The 16784-nt window shown below is 37.5% G+C and overlaps 1 protein-coding gene across 2 annotated transcripts in view; it reads left to right on the top strand.

The window, feature by feature from the left end:
• Nucleotides 1-15068, top strand: part of ACOT12 (acyl-CoA thioesterase 12) — a 76526-nt gene extending 61458 nt beyond the window's left edge. For both annotated transcript variants that reach the window (XM_043967655.1, XM_043967650.1), the window contains 3 exons: nucleotides 1670-1798; nucleotides 10758-10884; nucleotides 11537-15068. In XM_043967655.1, the coding sequence (XP_043823590.1) occupies nucleotides 1670-1798; nucleotides 10758-10884; nucleotides 11537-11683 (403 nt within the window). In that variant the 3' untranslated portion in view covers nucleotides 11684-15068. The remainder of the gene's footprint in view (nucleotides 1-1669; nucleotides 1799-10757; nucleotides 10885-11536) is intronic.
• The last annotated feature ends 1716 nt before the right edge of the window (nucleotides 15069-16784 follow it).

Raw genomic sequence — 16784 nt, 5'->3', positions numbered from 1 at the left:
AAACTTTTCTTTTTATCATTGACCTCCTGGGGGCATATGCCTGGAGTGGACTCTCTGAGTCAAAGAGTATGGACATTTTAGCCACTTTATTTGCATAATTCGAAGTTGTTTTTCACAATGGTTATACTAATTCAATTTAATGACCAATGCATTAGTATTTCTGCCTTTCTCCATCTTCTTTTGCCATCATTGATAATTTTCTGATTTTCTAGTGAAACCTTGGAGTCATTTTGATTTGAATTTTCCATATTATTAGTGATTTGGAGCATGTTTCATATGGTTGGTAATGATTTTCAAATCTTTTAAGAACTATTCTTACAGCTTGACTATTCCCCATGGGGAAGATGATTTTTGGTTTTACAAATTTGTTAGATGTCTGTATATCAACTCCTTATCTGAAAAATTTGATAGATTTTCTTCACATTTGACTTTTTTGCTAATAATCCTAGATGTATTAATTTTATTTGTGCTTTTCAGTGTCATATAATGTAAATTATCTATTTTATCTTATGTAATTGCCTTTATCCTTTGTTTGACTAAGAATATACTTTCTATGGACAGGTGTGAAAGGTATATAATCTGCTTCTCTTTTAATTTTTTACTGTCTGATCTTTAATATTCATGTCTCTTGAATCTTTAATTTCTCCTTCTCCACTGGTTATTTTCCCTCTGCCTAGAAATATGCTCATATCTCCCAGTCTTTAAAAAAATTCTTCCCTTGATGTTTCCAGAAGCTCGAACTATTACTGATCTATTTTTTCTTCTTTCTTTAACAGCCAAACCTCTTGAAATGATATTACACTCACTGCCTCCATCACTTCGTTATCACCCTAAGTCTTCTGGAGCTTGTGACTGCTTATTTTATTGCTCACAGTTCTTTAGTTTTTCAAAGTTTTTTTCCCTTATAATCATATAAATTTTTCTCCTTCTGCTCACTTCACTCTGTATCAGTTTGTAGAAGTCTTCCCTAGTTTTTCTGAATCTATCACTTCTGTTGTTTCTTATGGGGCAACAATATGCTGATTTGTCTTCTTAAAAAGCTTTTTTTGTCTTCTTCTTAAAAAGCTTTTTTTTCAGCCTAACATTTCTCTGCTCTAAACCATTTAGTGGTTCCTTATCTCCTATAAAGTAAAATATAAACCCAGCTCAGCACTCAAGGCTCTCTATAATCTGACCAGTTTACCTTGTCAGCCTTATTTCATGATACTTTCCTACAAGCATTATTTACTGTAGTTAGACTAGACTACCTGCTATTCCCTTAACTTAGTCTGTCCCATATTTTCTTGTGTCATTTCACTTTCCTGCCCTAACATCTCTTCTGCTTGTTAGAATTCTTCAAGGACCAGCTTAAATACCATCTCCTTCTGAACTCTCTTTGTATCCATTTTACTGGAATATAACATCCAGTCTTATAATTTGCAAACATATCCAATCTCTTCTCTTAGACTGTGAATTCCTTGAAAGCAAGAACTATGTTTTCTTCCCTTCTGCATGTGTATTATGAAGGCTTCCTATGACAGGAAAGTAAAGTGAGCTTTGCAGGTGAACATAGTCATATAGCAATTACATTTTCAAAAAATTTTAACTGTGTGATATTTCTTGCCCATACCTTTTGAAGTGTAGATTATGACCATAAAGTATTTATTTTCTCTATTCTGTGTACTTACAGGTCTTGCGAGGTCATAGACTTGGTGAGTGATGATGACACAATATATTATATCACCTGTCCAAAAGTGAGTGGCAGTAAACCCATAGATTTGGTTGTCCTTGTATCACGAAGAAAACCTGTCAAAGATAGGTGAGTATATGAAATAACTAGATTATAAACTCCATGGGAGCTGGGAATGTGTGTTATTCATCTTAGTCTGTCTCAGCACCTAGGACAGCTACTTGCACAGAGAAGACACTGAATTCCTGTTGAGTTGAATTAATTTCAGGTCAGAGTTTAGAATCAATGCCTGCTAGTTAAAGTACTTGTATTTTAACCCTTCAAAGATCTGCTATTTCTTCAGTGTGGATACTCCCTCTAGCAATGCAGAGCACAATCCCTTTATGCCTTAGTAAACAATCTTCATAAATTGTGGCTAAAAAGTTAATCACCATGAAGTCAACCTGGTGATGAACAACTTCTCTAAACACAGGAAGACTGGTTCCCAGATGACACACATAAAGTCTGCCTCTGGCCCAGTACTTATAGCCTTTGAAGCCTGGTAAATGGCATCAGAATTTGTCTTCTCTGGCCATAGCCTTTGGGAACCCAGGGTTACCCCCATGCCATGATGAAAGATCAGAGCAGGATTTTATTGAGTTGGAGTAGAAACCTATATAGTCTCCTCCTCTCTTAATCAAAGACTTTCTGTTGGGGGCAGCTAGGTGGCACAGTGAATAAAGCACTGGCCTTGGATTCAGGAGGACCTGAGTTCAAATCTGACCTCAGACACTCTACGCTTACTAGCTGTGTGACCCTACGCAAGTCCCTTAATCCTCATTGCTCTGCAAAGTCAAACAAACAACCAAAGACTTTTTGAAAGTTACTCCAGGTTGAAGTCATGCTTTAAGTCAGTATCTATACAAAATGGCAGCATATAAAACCCCACTGATATCTTTGTTATACCAATGAGAGGACGTACTAACTCAAAGAAAAAAATTAATTAAATAACACAACAAAATAAGTAAAAGCAAGCATTTATTAGGTAGTTACTGTGTAAAAGGCCCTGCAATGAGTGCTGGAGATACAAATAAAAACAAAAAGAAAAACAGTCCGTGCCCTCAAGGAGCTTACATTCTAATGAGGAAAGATGAGACATAAAAGGGGGCTGAAAAGTGACCTAACTGGAGGTACTCACACAAGGGTATGGCAGCAAAGTTCAGAAATTCAGAAGTAGAGCCAGGAGAGGGATTTAGATGGCCTGTGCCCATAACCAACATGGAGGTCCTGGAAAGAACTCCTCAGTGATAGAAAAAAGCTGCTTCAGGGCAGAGGGTTCAAACACACAGGGCTGCCTGAGGTGCTCAACACTTCCTTGTGGAGCCTGAGCCAAGTTAGCATGTAATTGGGAAATAGTTAACAAAATAAATAAAAACACAGTAAGACAAAGATAAAATTATATTTCAAAACTGTCACTATGGAGCAGAGATCCATAAGGATGGATTAGTGATACCCATTTCTATTTGAGTTTGACACTACTGCTCTAAGGTGAGAAGGCTACTAGGGAAGATGGATATTCTGGGGTGAGGAGGCTTCAGGCACTTAAGGTCCAGAAGGAGACTGCAGCTGAGGCATAGTGGCAAAGTCCAGAAAGTCAGAAGCAGAGACAGGAGGGGAATTTCTCTCCCCAAACACACACAGGTGTATGCTCTCCCACAGGTTCCCACCTCAGGGAATCCCCATAGAAAGGAGATGTGTATAAGAAACCCACATGGAGAGCACACGTATGTGGAATAGGGAAGTCTATAGCTATTGATTTTTGAGGGATGCTCATGGAATTCTTTTGAGTTGAGTCTCAGTGCATAGATCCCTCATCATACTGTTCAGAATTTCTCAGTGTCATTCAATATTGATTCCTTCTTAGAAATCCATTGAAACCTCCTTAGGGAAAACAAACAAGCAAACATGTAACTAGAGCAACTCATGCTCCTGGGGCTCCATGCCTGCTAGAACCCTTCTATGGTGGTGATTCCCACAGAACCATTGCTATCAACTGCTGGCTGGTGATTACACTGAGCTGCAGGCATCTTTCTCTACTGCTCTTAAAAATGCTAGCATCTTGTTTGTCTAGTTTCTGTGCTGTGCTGCCAGTGACTGGTGTCTCTTCTGGGAGACTTTCTGGTAGGTCTTACCTGCTGCTGGCTACTACTTGTTTGCTGAATTGCAACTGCTGTGTGGCCTTTTCCCTCTATGAGAGTCATTTCAGATTGTTTAGGTCACAACCCCAGAGTCTATCTCAGCTCTCAGTGATTAAGTCCCCCAGCCAGCCAAAGAAGCCCTCAGATAGTGTTTGTCTTTTTAAATGCTTCTCTTCACTTCCTTTTGTAGGCAGGATGAGAAAATCTCAAGTCCTTTCAACTCCCATCAGCTCAGGAGAGTCCTCTAACCAGACTGAAAGTCATTGGGTGGGGCTGATGTCTTTTGCTTTTTTCCCACCAGAAATTTTTTCCCAGATTTCCTTACATAAAACAAGCAAGCAAGCAAACAAAACTATTTCAAAGGGTGCCCATGGAACTCTTTCTAAGTTGGAGCGCATTATTTAGATCTCTTACTGAACTGTTGCATACTTCTCAGTATCATTCATCACTGATTCCTCCTCCTCCCCCTCTGTCACTGTAAAGATGTGTTAATGCTCTATAACATGGTTAAATCCCTCTGCCTATACCTTGAGCCCATCCCTTCCTTCTCCAGAAACTTACTCCAGCTGTTACTCTCATGCATCATCAATATCTCCCTCTCAGCTGATTCTTTCCCATCTGCCAACATCCTCACATCTCCCTACCTTCCCTGGGCCCTTCTTTCCCATACAGTAATGATTCCATATTTGTCTCTTCCCTTTCATGACCAACTTTGTTGAGAAAAAAACAAAACCTAATCCAGATGCCTCCACCTCAGTACTTCTCTAAGGTTCATGGAAGGTACCTCAGTGGATGACAGGAATTGAGTAGTAATCAAATGCACATGGGAGTTTCTTGATATTCTTGTAGTGTGCCACAATTCTTCATGACAAAAATTAATACTATTGAGTGACAGAAAACCCCCCCCACCAAACTTCTTCTACTTCCTCACCACCCACTGGCTTCTAATTCCTTGCATATTGGATTCTAATCCCACTGCTCTTCAAAAGTCACCAGTGACCCCTAAAGCCTTTTATCTAATGTTGTTGTTTTTCTCAGTCCTCATCATACTTAACCTATTGGTAGCATCCAACACAGTTAACCAATTCCTCCTGAATACTCCCTCTTTAGCTTTTGAGATAACACCAATCTTAACTGCTCATTCCATGTCTCCTTTACTCTACCAAACCTTCCTGACCCCTTAAGGTGAGCATTACCCAAGATGCAGTCCTCAATTCTCTTCTCTCTTTACACTATGCATTGACAATGCATTCACTCTCATAGTTTCCTTTTATCTCCTTTAACCTATGACCTCCAAATCTGTATAATCCTAACATGTCTCCTGTGCTCCAGACTTGTATCTGTAGCTATATATCTCCAGAGCATTTGCTTTTGGTTTTCCATTAGCACTTCATGCTCACAGTGTCTAATACTGTTTCCCCCCAAACTTCTACTCTTCCTTCACTGTTTCTGTAACTGGAACCATCATTCATCTAGTCTCCCATGTTCAAACATTTTTTGCTATCCTTAACTTACTCCTCTCCCTCATATCTGTTTCCTCCTCTTTTCTCAATAACACCATCTCAATGCAAGCCTTTATTTCCACAACATCCTGGATAGTGAAACATGACCCTAAAATAAATATCTGTTTTGCATACTTTAAAATTTTTAAAAATCATTATTTCCCAAGTATGTGTAAAAATTAACTATCATTTAAAAAATTTTGGAGTCCCAGGTTCTCTCCTTCCCTCCTGCCCCTCCCACTCCTTGAGAAAGAAAGTAATTTGATATGGATTATACATATGAAGTCATGCAAAACACATTTCCACATTAGCCAGGTTGCAAAAGAAAATAAAAACAAAATAAAACAATAAAAATAAAAACTTTAAAAGTATATTTTAATTGTCATTCAGAGTTCATCAGTTTTCTCTCTGGAGGTGGACAGCATTTTTCATAATGGGTACTTTGGAATCGTCTTGGATCATTTTCTTGATCAGAGTAACTAAGTCTTTCACAGTTGATCATCTTTATAATATTGCTTTGCATGAGTTCATATTACTCTTTTCAGGTTTCTCTGAAGTCAGTTGTCATTTCCTATAATACAACAGTATTCTATCACAATCATAAACCACATGATCAGCCATTCCCTAACTGATGATCACCCCCTCAGTTTCCAATTTTTTACCACCACAAAGAGCTACTACAAATATTTTTGTACAGGTATTTTTCCCTTTTCTTTGATCTCTTTGGTATACAAACCTAGTAGTGGTATCACTATATCAAAGGGTATGTAGTTTTATAGCTCTTTAGGCATAGTTCCATATTGTTCTCCAGAATGGTTGGATCAGCTCACAATTCCACTAACAGTTCATTAGTGTGCCAATTTTTCCACATACACTCCAGTATTTGTAATTTTCTTTTTCTGTAATGTTAGCCAATATGATAGTCATGAGATGGCATCTTAGAGTTATTTTAATTTGCATTCCTCTAATCAGTAGTGATTTAGAATATTTTTTTTCATGTGATAATCAATAGCTTTGGTTTCTTCTGAAAAATGCCTGTTCATATCTTTTGACCATTTTTCAACTGTGAATGGCTCTCATTTTTATAAATTTGGCTTGGTTCTCTATGTATTTGAGAAATAAGACCATCAGAGAAACTTGCTATAAATTTTTTCCATTTCATGTTTCCCTTTTAATTTTGGCTGTACTAGTTTTGTTTGTACAAAAAAGCTTAATTTTATACAATCAACATTATCTATTTTATTTTGCCTAATCCTCTCTATCTCTTGCTTGGTCATAAACTCTTCACTTATCCATAGATATGAGAGATACATATTTCCATGCTCCCCTAATTTGCTTATGATGTTATCCTTTATATCTAAATCATTTATCCATTTTGACCTTATATTGGTATACAATGTGAGATGTTGATCTATGCCTGTTTCTACCAAATTACTTCCTAGTTTTTCCAGCAATTTTTGTCAGATGTTGAGTTCTTGATCCCAAAGCTTGGATCCTCAAATTTATCAAACACTAGATAGATAACTGTGGTCCTTTACTGCTGTGTACTGTGTACTCCATTCATCCACCACACTATTTCTTAGCTAGTAAAAGGCTGTTTTGATGATTACTGCTTTGTAATAGTTTGAGATCTAGAACTCCTAAGCTGTTATCCTTCACATTTTTATTGATTCCCTTGATACTCTTCACCTTTTGTTCTTCCTGATGAATTTACTATGAAGTTACTATTTTTTCTAGCTCTATAAAAATAATTTTTTGGGTTGCTGTTACTGTATACAATGTCACTGAGTAAGTAAATTAATTTAGGTAGGATTGTTACTCTTATTATATTGACTTCAGCTACCAATGAGCAATTGATATTTCTCCAATTGTTTAGATCAGTCTTTATTTGTATAAAAAGTGTTTTATAATTGTATTCATAGAGTTCTTGGGTTTGTCTTGGCAGGTAGACTCCCAAGTATTTTATACTGTCTGCAATTATTTTAAATGGAATTTCTTTTCCTATCTCTTCCTGCTGGGTTTTGTTGGTAGTATATACAAATGCTGATAATTTATGTGGGTTTATTTTATATGCTATAACTTTGCTGAAGTTAATTATTTCAGCTGGTTTTTTGTGATTCTCAAGAGTTCTCTAAGTAAACCATCATATCATGTTCAAAGAGTGATAGTTTTGTTTCCTCATTTACTATTTTTATTCCTTCAATTTCTTTTTGTCTTACTGCTTCTAGTACAATATTAGTAGTAATGATAATAGACATCCTTGCTTCACTCCTGATCTCATTGGGAAGGCTTCAAGTTTATCTCCATTATATATAATGCTTGCTTTTGGTTTTAGATAGATTACTTATCATTTTAAGAAAGGCATAATTGATTCCTATGCTTTCTAATGTTTTTGATAGGAATGGGTGTTACATTTTTCAAGGGCTTTTTCTTCATCTATTGATGTAATCATATGGTTTTTGTTGTTACTTTTGTTTGAAAGATCAATTATGATGATAATTTTCCCAATATTGAACCAGCAGTGCATTCCTGCTACAAATCCCACCTCCTACCTCTCTACCCTGTACAGAAGAGAAAATGAGCTGAGGTTGTAGAATGGAATATTTAAGTTAGATATAGGAATTTCTTTATAGAGTTGCTAATTCTAGGAACATCTCTGAAAGAAGTTGTAAAATCTTCTGCTATAGATGCCTTTAAAAATAAATCTATTTGTCTGGATTGGATTCTAAGAATCTCTTCTTAGCCATATTATTCAGTTAGTATGTTCAGATATCACCCTTCTCTAGAAGGAAACTGTCACTATTATTTGCTAATGTGTCATAGTCAAGATCCATTTGCCTTTTTTTTTTAGATGTTTTATTTCGGTGCCAAGACCCTGCATAAACCAGGTTCTGAACCTTACAGAATGAACTTTTATCATAACCCATCCCTGGAGGGCATTACTGCAAATAAAGGTTTCTTAGATCTATACTAGGCAGAGTTGCTTTTTCCTACAAGAATAGGCACAGAAGGTAGAGTCATTTATTGGTCTTTCTGTGGGAGCTATGAACTCCATATAAAATTCTTTGTCTCATTGTAAGTAAGGCAAACTCTTACTAGATAAGAGCCTTCCAGGTGATCAATACTTATTACCTGTTGCCTATATGTATTATAGTTGGGTTTTTTTGCCATAGATAAGAGCTCCCTCATGCATGTTTTAAATGGAGACATGGCTTTTATAAAAGGATTTGTGATGGGGACAGAAATTAACCCACAAGAGACAAAACAACAGGTCTCCTAGTGGGAGCATTTAGTCATGGAAAAAGCCTGATTTGAAGCTGGAGAACTTGGGTTCAAGTTCTGTCTCTGAGGTTTCCTGGGTGACCTTAGGCAAATCACCTAAACTCTTGGAGCCCTAGTTTCTTCATCTGTAAACTGGGGCTGCTAATAGAGTGATTAGAGGCAGTGGTGCTAATAGAGTGATTAGAGGCAGTGGTGACTAGTGGACAGGACACTGGACTCACACCTACTAGCTGTGTGATCCTAGGCAAATCACTTAGCTTTTCTGGGCCTTAATTTCCTGATCTGCAAAATGAGAGGATTAGTCCTAATGGTCTTTAAGATCCCCTTTAGCTCTAAATCTGTGATTCTATATCCTTGCAAGAGTGTAGTGAGACAGTCATTGTGAACATTAGGTGGAGATCTTACTGGTACACAAAATAGGAAGCCAGTAGAACACTGTGGACAGAATGGCAGACAAATCCTTCCTCAGACAATTAATGACTAGCTTGTGTGACCATGGGCAAATCACTTAACCCTGATCTGACTCAGTTCCCTCATTTGTGAACTGGGGATTAAAAAATGGTACCTAATTTATAGGACTGCTGTGAAGTTAAAATAAAATGATTTATATGTAAAGTACAAACCTTAAGGCATTATATGAATGTTAGTAATTAAATGGGCCGGGGGCAAGGCAGAATGAACAAACAAGAAATGATGGGAGAAGAGCTGAAAAAGATGAAAACTGTGAACTAAGAGGATGATCTGGAGGGAGAATCTTAGAGAAGGAGACCAAGGCTGATGGTACTAGTGGAAATGGCAGGTGCCAAGCACTGGGAGCATTCTGTTTGAGGGCTGCCCCAGGGATTGTGTCCATTATGGAAAGGCCATCCAGAGAATAAAATGTAAAAGGACTGTTGGACATCTGCCCAGGTGGTCATTTTGCTTACAATGGTCTAGGAGCCTGATGGAACATAAAACCATTTTCTTAAGTCTTCCTTATCAAAATGAGGAGGCCTCCAGTAAGAATGTCATTGAAGGGAGAAGGCAAAAGTACATACTTAAAGAGGCACAGTGTGCAGAGAAGAGCTCAACTTGGTGAGAGACAAAGCTGAAGGGATGAGAGTAGATCACATACTTTTTGGTTAGAGTAGCTGAGATAGATGGACAGGTACTTTAACCTCTCTCCTGTCTTTCATGTAAGCAAAAACTAATTTTTTATTTAAACAAATACTAGAGGGCCAGCTAGATGGCACAGTGGATAGAGTGCCAGCCCTGGAGTCAGGAGGACCTGAGTTCAATTCTGGCCTCAGACACTTACTAGCTGTGTGATCCTGGGCAAGTCACTTAACCACAACTGCCTCCAAAAACAAAACAAAAACAAATAAGCAAACACCAGAAGTGTAGCCCAAATTTGGGAAAATGGCAAGGGAAAATTTGGGAATTGCCTAGTATGCTCTTGGCTCTCATTGCCCCCCTATATCCTTCTCTAGATTCCATCTGTCTCCTCCGCTGGCTCACATTTTACATAGCATACTTATAGAGTAGTGGAACAAGCTTAATCCTAAGAGGTAGGCAAGAAAGAACAGAGAAATTTTAAAAAGACAACCCATGGGCAACAGCAATAAAAATTAAACTGAAAATTGCCTATTCATAGACAGTAGTATCTAGGTAGAAGGGTACAAAATATTTGCAATCCTTTTCCAAAATGCTTCCTTCATCTCTATCCCTATTTCATATATTTGAATGTGCCCCGTCAATAAGGTTCTCTTGGAGATTGCTGATCTAAGAAGTATGGGTCTTGGTAAAAGCTGGAGGATGGGGTGAAAGCATTGAATTCAAACTCTGACAGTTCAATTTCCCAGCGCTGAAGTTGACTGGAAGCATGACTGGACAAGCCCTTTAATTTCTTCAAGTTTCAGTTTCCTCCTTTGTAATAAAGGGAGAATAATTTCAAGCCCTCCTGTGCAATGAGGAAAGCACTTGTAAACCTTCAAGAGGTACACACGTGACAGTTTGTTTTTTAAAGTTCTGTTTCTCTCCGAATAAGATGGCCCCTGCTGTAACATGTTTACTTTATAATCAGTCTTTTTACTCAGACATAGTCTTAATTTTCTATGACAACTGAGGAAGCTTCCTTTCCTCCTCCAGTAACACTTACGTAGTAGCAGTCAAGTCCGTCACCCTGGCATCGGTCCCCCCTTCTCCGCAGTACAACAGAAGTGAGATCACACGTGCGGGATTCCTAATACAGGCTGTTGACAGCAGCTCTTGCACGGTGAGTTTGCTAGAACATCTGCTGATCTGTTTTGCTTTTGGTAGAGCAGACACAGCAATAGAGGGAAGGCAGACTTACAAATAAACACACAAACTTTGAAAGATCTAAGCACTCTGACTAATTCAATGAGAAACCAGGATTCCAGAGGACCCAGGATGAAGCTTGCTATACTTCCTCCTAACTGAGAGACATGGTTTTTTTGACATGGGCAGTGTTGGAATTTTTTTTCTTGACTGCATATTTGTTTACAAGGGTTTTGATTTTGTTTGGTTTTTGTTTTTTAAATTGGGGGAAGGCAGGAGGAGAGAAAATAGACTTCTGCTAGTTGAAAAAAATTAATAAAAAACATTTGGTTTCAGTGACTTATAGATCTTGGTCATGGAAGTCTGATACTTACCCCTTGAGATCCATGCCAGAATTGACCCAGAAGCTGACCATAAAGGGTCAGTCTATGACCTCATCCCCACCAAAGAGATTCAAACCCCACCAAGATGATCTGTTAAAGAATTTCCCATTTTATAAAAAAAGTTAAAACATATATATTCATTTATTCATTCACTCATTTATTTAATCATTTATTCATTCATTTATTTATCCATTCAATTATTTAACTCTTCATCTATCCATTCATTCCTTTCTTTCTTTTTAACAGGTGTCATACATGATCCAAATTTCTTCTAGCACCCTACCTTATTTTGCTGGAAATCTTGGTGGCTGGTCAAGGTCCATTGAGGAAACAGCTGCTTCATGTATACAGTTCATAGAAAAAACAACTATTGGCAGATTTATCAACAAATAATATTTAAAATAGTACAGCTCTCAGTGGTCTATTTGTGGACTACCCATTTTGTGGATTACTTGCAGCAGTTTTTGATTCCAAGGCCACTTTCCCCTGGCATCCAACAGGCTTGTGAGTCAGGGAACTAATTTTGTTGTTTTTGTTTGTTTACTTGTTTGGTTTTTTTTTCAGGCAATGGGGGTTAAGTGACTTGCCCAGGGTCACACAGCTAGTAAATGTCAAGTGTCTGAGGCCAGATTTGAACTCAGGTACTCCTGAATCACCACTGCGCCATCTAGCTGCCCCACTAATTTTTATATTAGCCTAAATAAAATGGAATCATGAAGATGATTTAGAAAATCATAAAATTCATTCCAGTACTTCAGGGATCAATGATTTGGTGGGTGTGGGTCTTTCCTTCACCTACATCAATCACAACCAGTCCCACCTTACCAGATGGTTTGATGAATTTCTGTGGCCAAGCCCCTTGTGACAAGCCTTTGTAACCAGAGCTGTTCTGGCCTTGGGTGACAGATACACCATCTTTCCAGAGGTTCATAATGAAAAACTTTATACATTAAAAAGACTGGCCAGAGCTTGGTCCTTGCTGACACAGCTTTCAAAAAATCTTCAGTGTCACAGTGAGGCACCAGAGTGGATCTTTAGTGGCATGTACATTCCAAGGTCAGGTTTAAATGACTATTTATTTGTACATTCTACTGGATCCACCATGCCCCTGCTCCCCTCTGGTGGCTTGGGTAACTGAGAGTTGACTGTTATGTAATATTATATATATATATATATATATATATATATATATATATATATATATATATAAATAAATTGATATGGAAGTAGGAAAGGTGCTCTTAAATTTTTTTTAAGAACTAAATGGTTGTAACAGTGTGACTGGCGTTCAATTTACATCTTTGGAAAACCTGAAATGAAGACTGGTTAGAAACTGAATAGTTGATTAATAGGATGACATTGTTTCATGGGAACAGCAGGTGCCTGTATGTCAGAAGCATCTGACAAGATGTATTACACTTTTAGAGCTTGAAATTAGGAGGACATTAAAACATAATGGAATCCAATCAATTTCGGTAATAGGAACTACTTACTGGTGTCATTTAATATATATTCAAGGTGGCTGATCAATTTAGTATCTATTGCTATATATACATGTAAAGTACCTGCAAAATGTGATATCGAGAGGTAAAAGAACATTAAGTGAACTCTTCTTTCAGAACTATGACATTAGCACTTATTCTTTGACATTCATCCTCTCCTCTAGCTCTCCATGAATTGGATTGGTCCTAAAGGCAAATCAGCCTTTTCCAGGTGAGCCTCCTCTTTGGGGGAATCTTTCTATAGTCTAGAACCATTAACTTGAATTCTTATAAAGTCAGGGCCCTCATCTTAGCATTTTGCCACTGTCACCCACCCCTTCAAATCCTCCACCCCCCACACCTTTCCAGGATAAACCTGTTATAATTATTTTAAATTATGTTCCATCAGCCTCTCTAAAACAGGATTTTTAGAAATAAAGTCTATAGTTATCCAAAGCTATTTTTCTGGATTCATTAAAAACAAAATTGGAATAGTGACTATAAAAACTAAAATCATTGTACACATGTTAAATTCAGGAAAAAACCAGAAAACAGGAAATGACATAAAGAAATATAAACTGAAAGTAACTTTAAAATGTTTTTTTTTCAAAAATTTCAACTAAGTTTTTTGGATTGCTTCTTGATATAAGGAAAAATGTAAGCTTAGTAATACAAGGGCAGTTAGACCACAAATTTATATTGCAGCATTTTTTTTTAGCCCTCTCGTACTGTCAGATGGCCCATACAACTGAGACTTCCAAATACTGTCTGCTTGCCCTTAACAACAATATGGTGTTTGGGTTTGCACCTCCTGAAGCCTTTTCAAGACTGTAAAAGTTTGGTTAGTTGTACAGTGTGAGTCCAGCTTGATATTTCTCAGACGTAAAGATGCTGTCAATTCTAGTCTTCAATGTAGTCCTTAGCAACAAAGGATGGCCCCCTCCTTGTGATTCTGAGGCAAAATCAGAACCCTTCCAACCATTGTGATCCTACAGTCCTCATACTCTAGACAGAATCTCTTTTAGTTTTCTTTCTGGCCCCAGTAAAAACTTTATTTATTCTATCTAAAAGGCTTTATGTTTATACCTTCAACTGGATCCTTCTCAGGAAGGGTCAGGATGGAATTAAGCTGAGGGTCTCACCTTTTAACATCAGAAGATTTTATTAAGCCCTTAATGTAAGGCTTAATGCAGGAACTAGTCGAAAATCAGAGTACAAAGCATCTTTCTCTTAGGGTTCTTGGGCTTATAATTATGTAACTCTAGTAATTAGTAAAAATTTTATAATAATTTGGCAATTAGTATAATTAGTAACTTTAGTCGCTGATTTTAAAGAAGCCCAGGAGAGATAAGTTAAAGTGACCATCGAAGGGGCCATTTTAGGTGTGCTCAAGCTTTGTTTCATATGGTCTTAAAACAGTGTTACTATATAATTTAGTAACTCATACTAGTGGTATAATACTAGTGGTTAATAGCTCTGACCTTCACATGTTCTCATCATTGGTGCATGCTTAAAATCTGCACCACCTCCACCCCAAAGTCCACAATCTCAGCAGACCATACAGTTCTATAGGCAGTTTAGCTGGCCATCAGTGGTCCCCACTGAAACCCCAAAGGGCAGTTGCAACTCATTAAATTGTAGGTTATTACCTTTTAGGATTTTAGGTAGCAGCAGTCCTTGATCCAATGTCTGCTCTAAAATTATAGGGGACATATTGTGGCATATCATTTCTGGTATTTCTTCTTGGTTCTTAAAAACAACCACATTTTCTGATATTCTAGATAACAAATTTCTCTATTCTCTTTGCCAACTGGACTAAGTTGCTATGGCCTGGTATTCTTGATGTATGTCTGCTGTAGCTCCTGGATGTTGTTCCTTGATACCTGCTTGTGCCAGTACTGATGGTCTGGTTAGTGGCTGTTGTCTACTAGCTTGCTTTGCAAGCCAAAAAGGGATGAAAATTACAATTTCAAAAAATCTGACTCTCAGCTAGCCATGTTTTGTCTCCCCAAGTATGGAATATAAAAGAAATTTAATGTGATGATTTATATTTTTACGTGTATTCAATGACCTTTGACCAAAGCAATGAATTTTAATAAAATGAAAATATCAGTGTATTCATACGCTCATTAATGTCTATAGCCATATTCAGGTTTTGTTAAAGAATCTCATTGTTCATAGTCCAAATCCAGAAAAAAGAACTGTGGAATCTAGATGCAGGTTGAACCATACTATTTCTACTTTTTTTGTTTTTCTCTTTTGTTCTGATTTCTCTTTCAGAGCATGACTAATGTAGAAATATGTTTAATATGATTGTGTGTGTGTGTGTGTATAACCTATATCAGACTGCTTGCTGTCTTGGGGAGGGAGGAAGGAGAAAAATTTGGAACTAGAAACTTTATAAAAACAAATGTTGAAAACTATCTCTATATGTAACTAGAAAATAAAATACTTTTATGATTAAAAAAAAGATTCTTATTGTTCCTCTCTCTGATCTCACTCAAATGAAACAGTCCCCTCAAAGGATTACCAATGGTCTCTTAAATCTTGAAGGCCTTTTCTAGGTCCTTGATCCTTCTTGATCTTTGGCATTGTTGACTATCCCCTTCCTGGATACTTTCATGGTTTTCATAACCCTTCTCCTGTTCCTTAACTTACCTTTCTTCACTTATCAATCTCCTTTAATAGATCATCATCCAGCACCCAGAATCATTATAGACTCATAATAAATTTGGGAAACCTTTGTGAGAATTGGAATGATACCCCCTGCTGGGAGGGATATAGTGAGCTCTGGCCTGAAAAGAAACCATGTGACTTTAGCATCCGGAAGTGACCTTTTCTGAGGTTTCAAAGGCCAGTTCAGCATCAGGAAGCGATGTTTGCTCATGGGTCCTGTCAATCAAAGTTACCAGCCAATTAGCTTGGAGCTGTGTGTATGTGTGGATGGCCCTGCTTCCTGTTTCACAAGAGGTTCTGGGAGAAGCCGAGGAATGGGCCTTTCAGTGGGAGACTTCGGCAGGGGAGCAAGAGACAGCAGGATAGGGAGAACAAGAAAATTTCATACTTGATCCACGTGTTTCTCTTTACTTACCCCTAATATACTTTAATAAATACTTAATGCCCAAAGATTGGTATTATGTTTTCTAATTTAAGGCAACCACTCATTAGATTTTAGACATCATAGCTAGAATTTTAGCCCCTTACACCTTACTAGTATATATTCCTGTAAATATAAATATGCATACACATACACACACACACACGCACACATATATATATATATATATATAATTTATACATATAATTTGAAAAAAGTTTAGCTATAAGATAAAGTTTTGTGTAGGATAAATCATTCATGTTATAATAGCCTTTAGAACTTGAAATTGACTAGTTATAGAGCCAAAAACATCAGTCACTGAGATATAAATAGAACAGACTTTGGCAGGAAGTTCAGGAACCACTACGTTAGCTAGCACTCAGGAAGAACAAGTTATGAAAGCAGAAACAAAGTTTATAATTGCTGTCTGACCCCTCTTCTCCCTAAAATAAAGTCGTCATCATCATATTCAGCCATTTTCCATAATGTCTCCATCTTACCAGATCCCAAGGATTTCCCCTTCCCACTATTAGACTGCAAGCTCCACAATAGCAGCGAGTGAGACTTTTCCTATTTCTCTTCCCAAGTACACACAGCATGTGTGTGATTAATGGCATGTCACACTGAATGACCATGCATGTACATTAAGCCTTAAGGTCACAAAAGACAGGGCACTCTGAATACACCCTCCCTGGGGCAGCTAGGTGGCGCAGTGGATAGAGCACCGGCCCTGGATTCAGGAGGACCTGAGTTCAAATCCAGCCTCAGACACTTAACACTTACTAGCTGTGTGACCCTGGGCAAGTCACTTAACCCCAATTGCCTCACCAAAAAAAAAAAAAAAAAAAAAGAAAAGAAAAAAGAAAACACCCTCCTTCCACTTCAATTTTCCTTTGCACTCATCAGCCTCATTCTC

This window comes from Dromiciops gliroides, chromosome 1, assembly GCF_019393635.1.
Source record: "Dromiciops gliroides isolate mDroGli1 chromosome 1, mDroGli1.pri, whole genome shotgun sequence".
In the NCBI taxonomy this organism is placed as follows: Eukaryota; Metazoa; Chordata; class Mammalia; order Microbiotheria; family Microbiotheriidae; genus Dromiciops; species Dromiciops gliroides.
The sequence above is the reverse complement of the archived record's forward strand: the minus strand, read 5'-3'. Positions and strand labels throughout refer to the sequence as shown.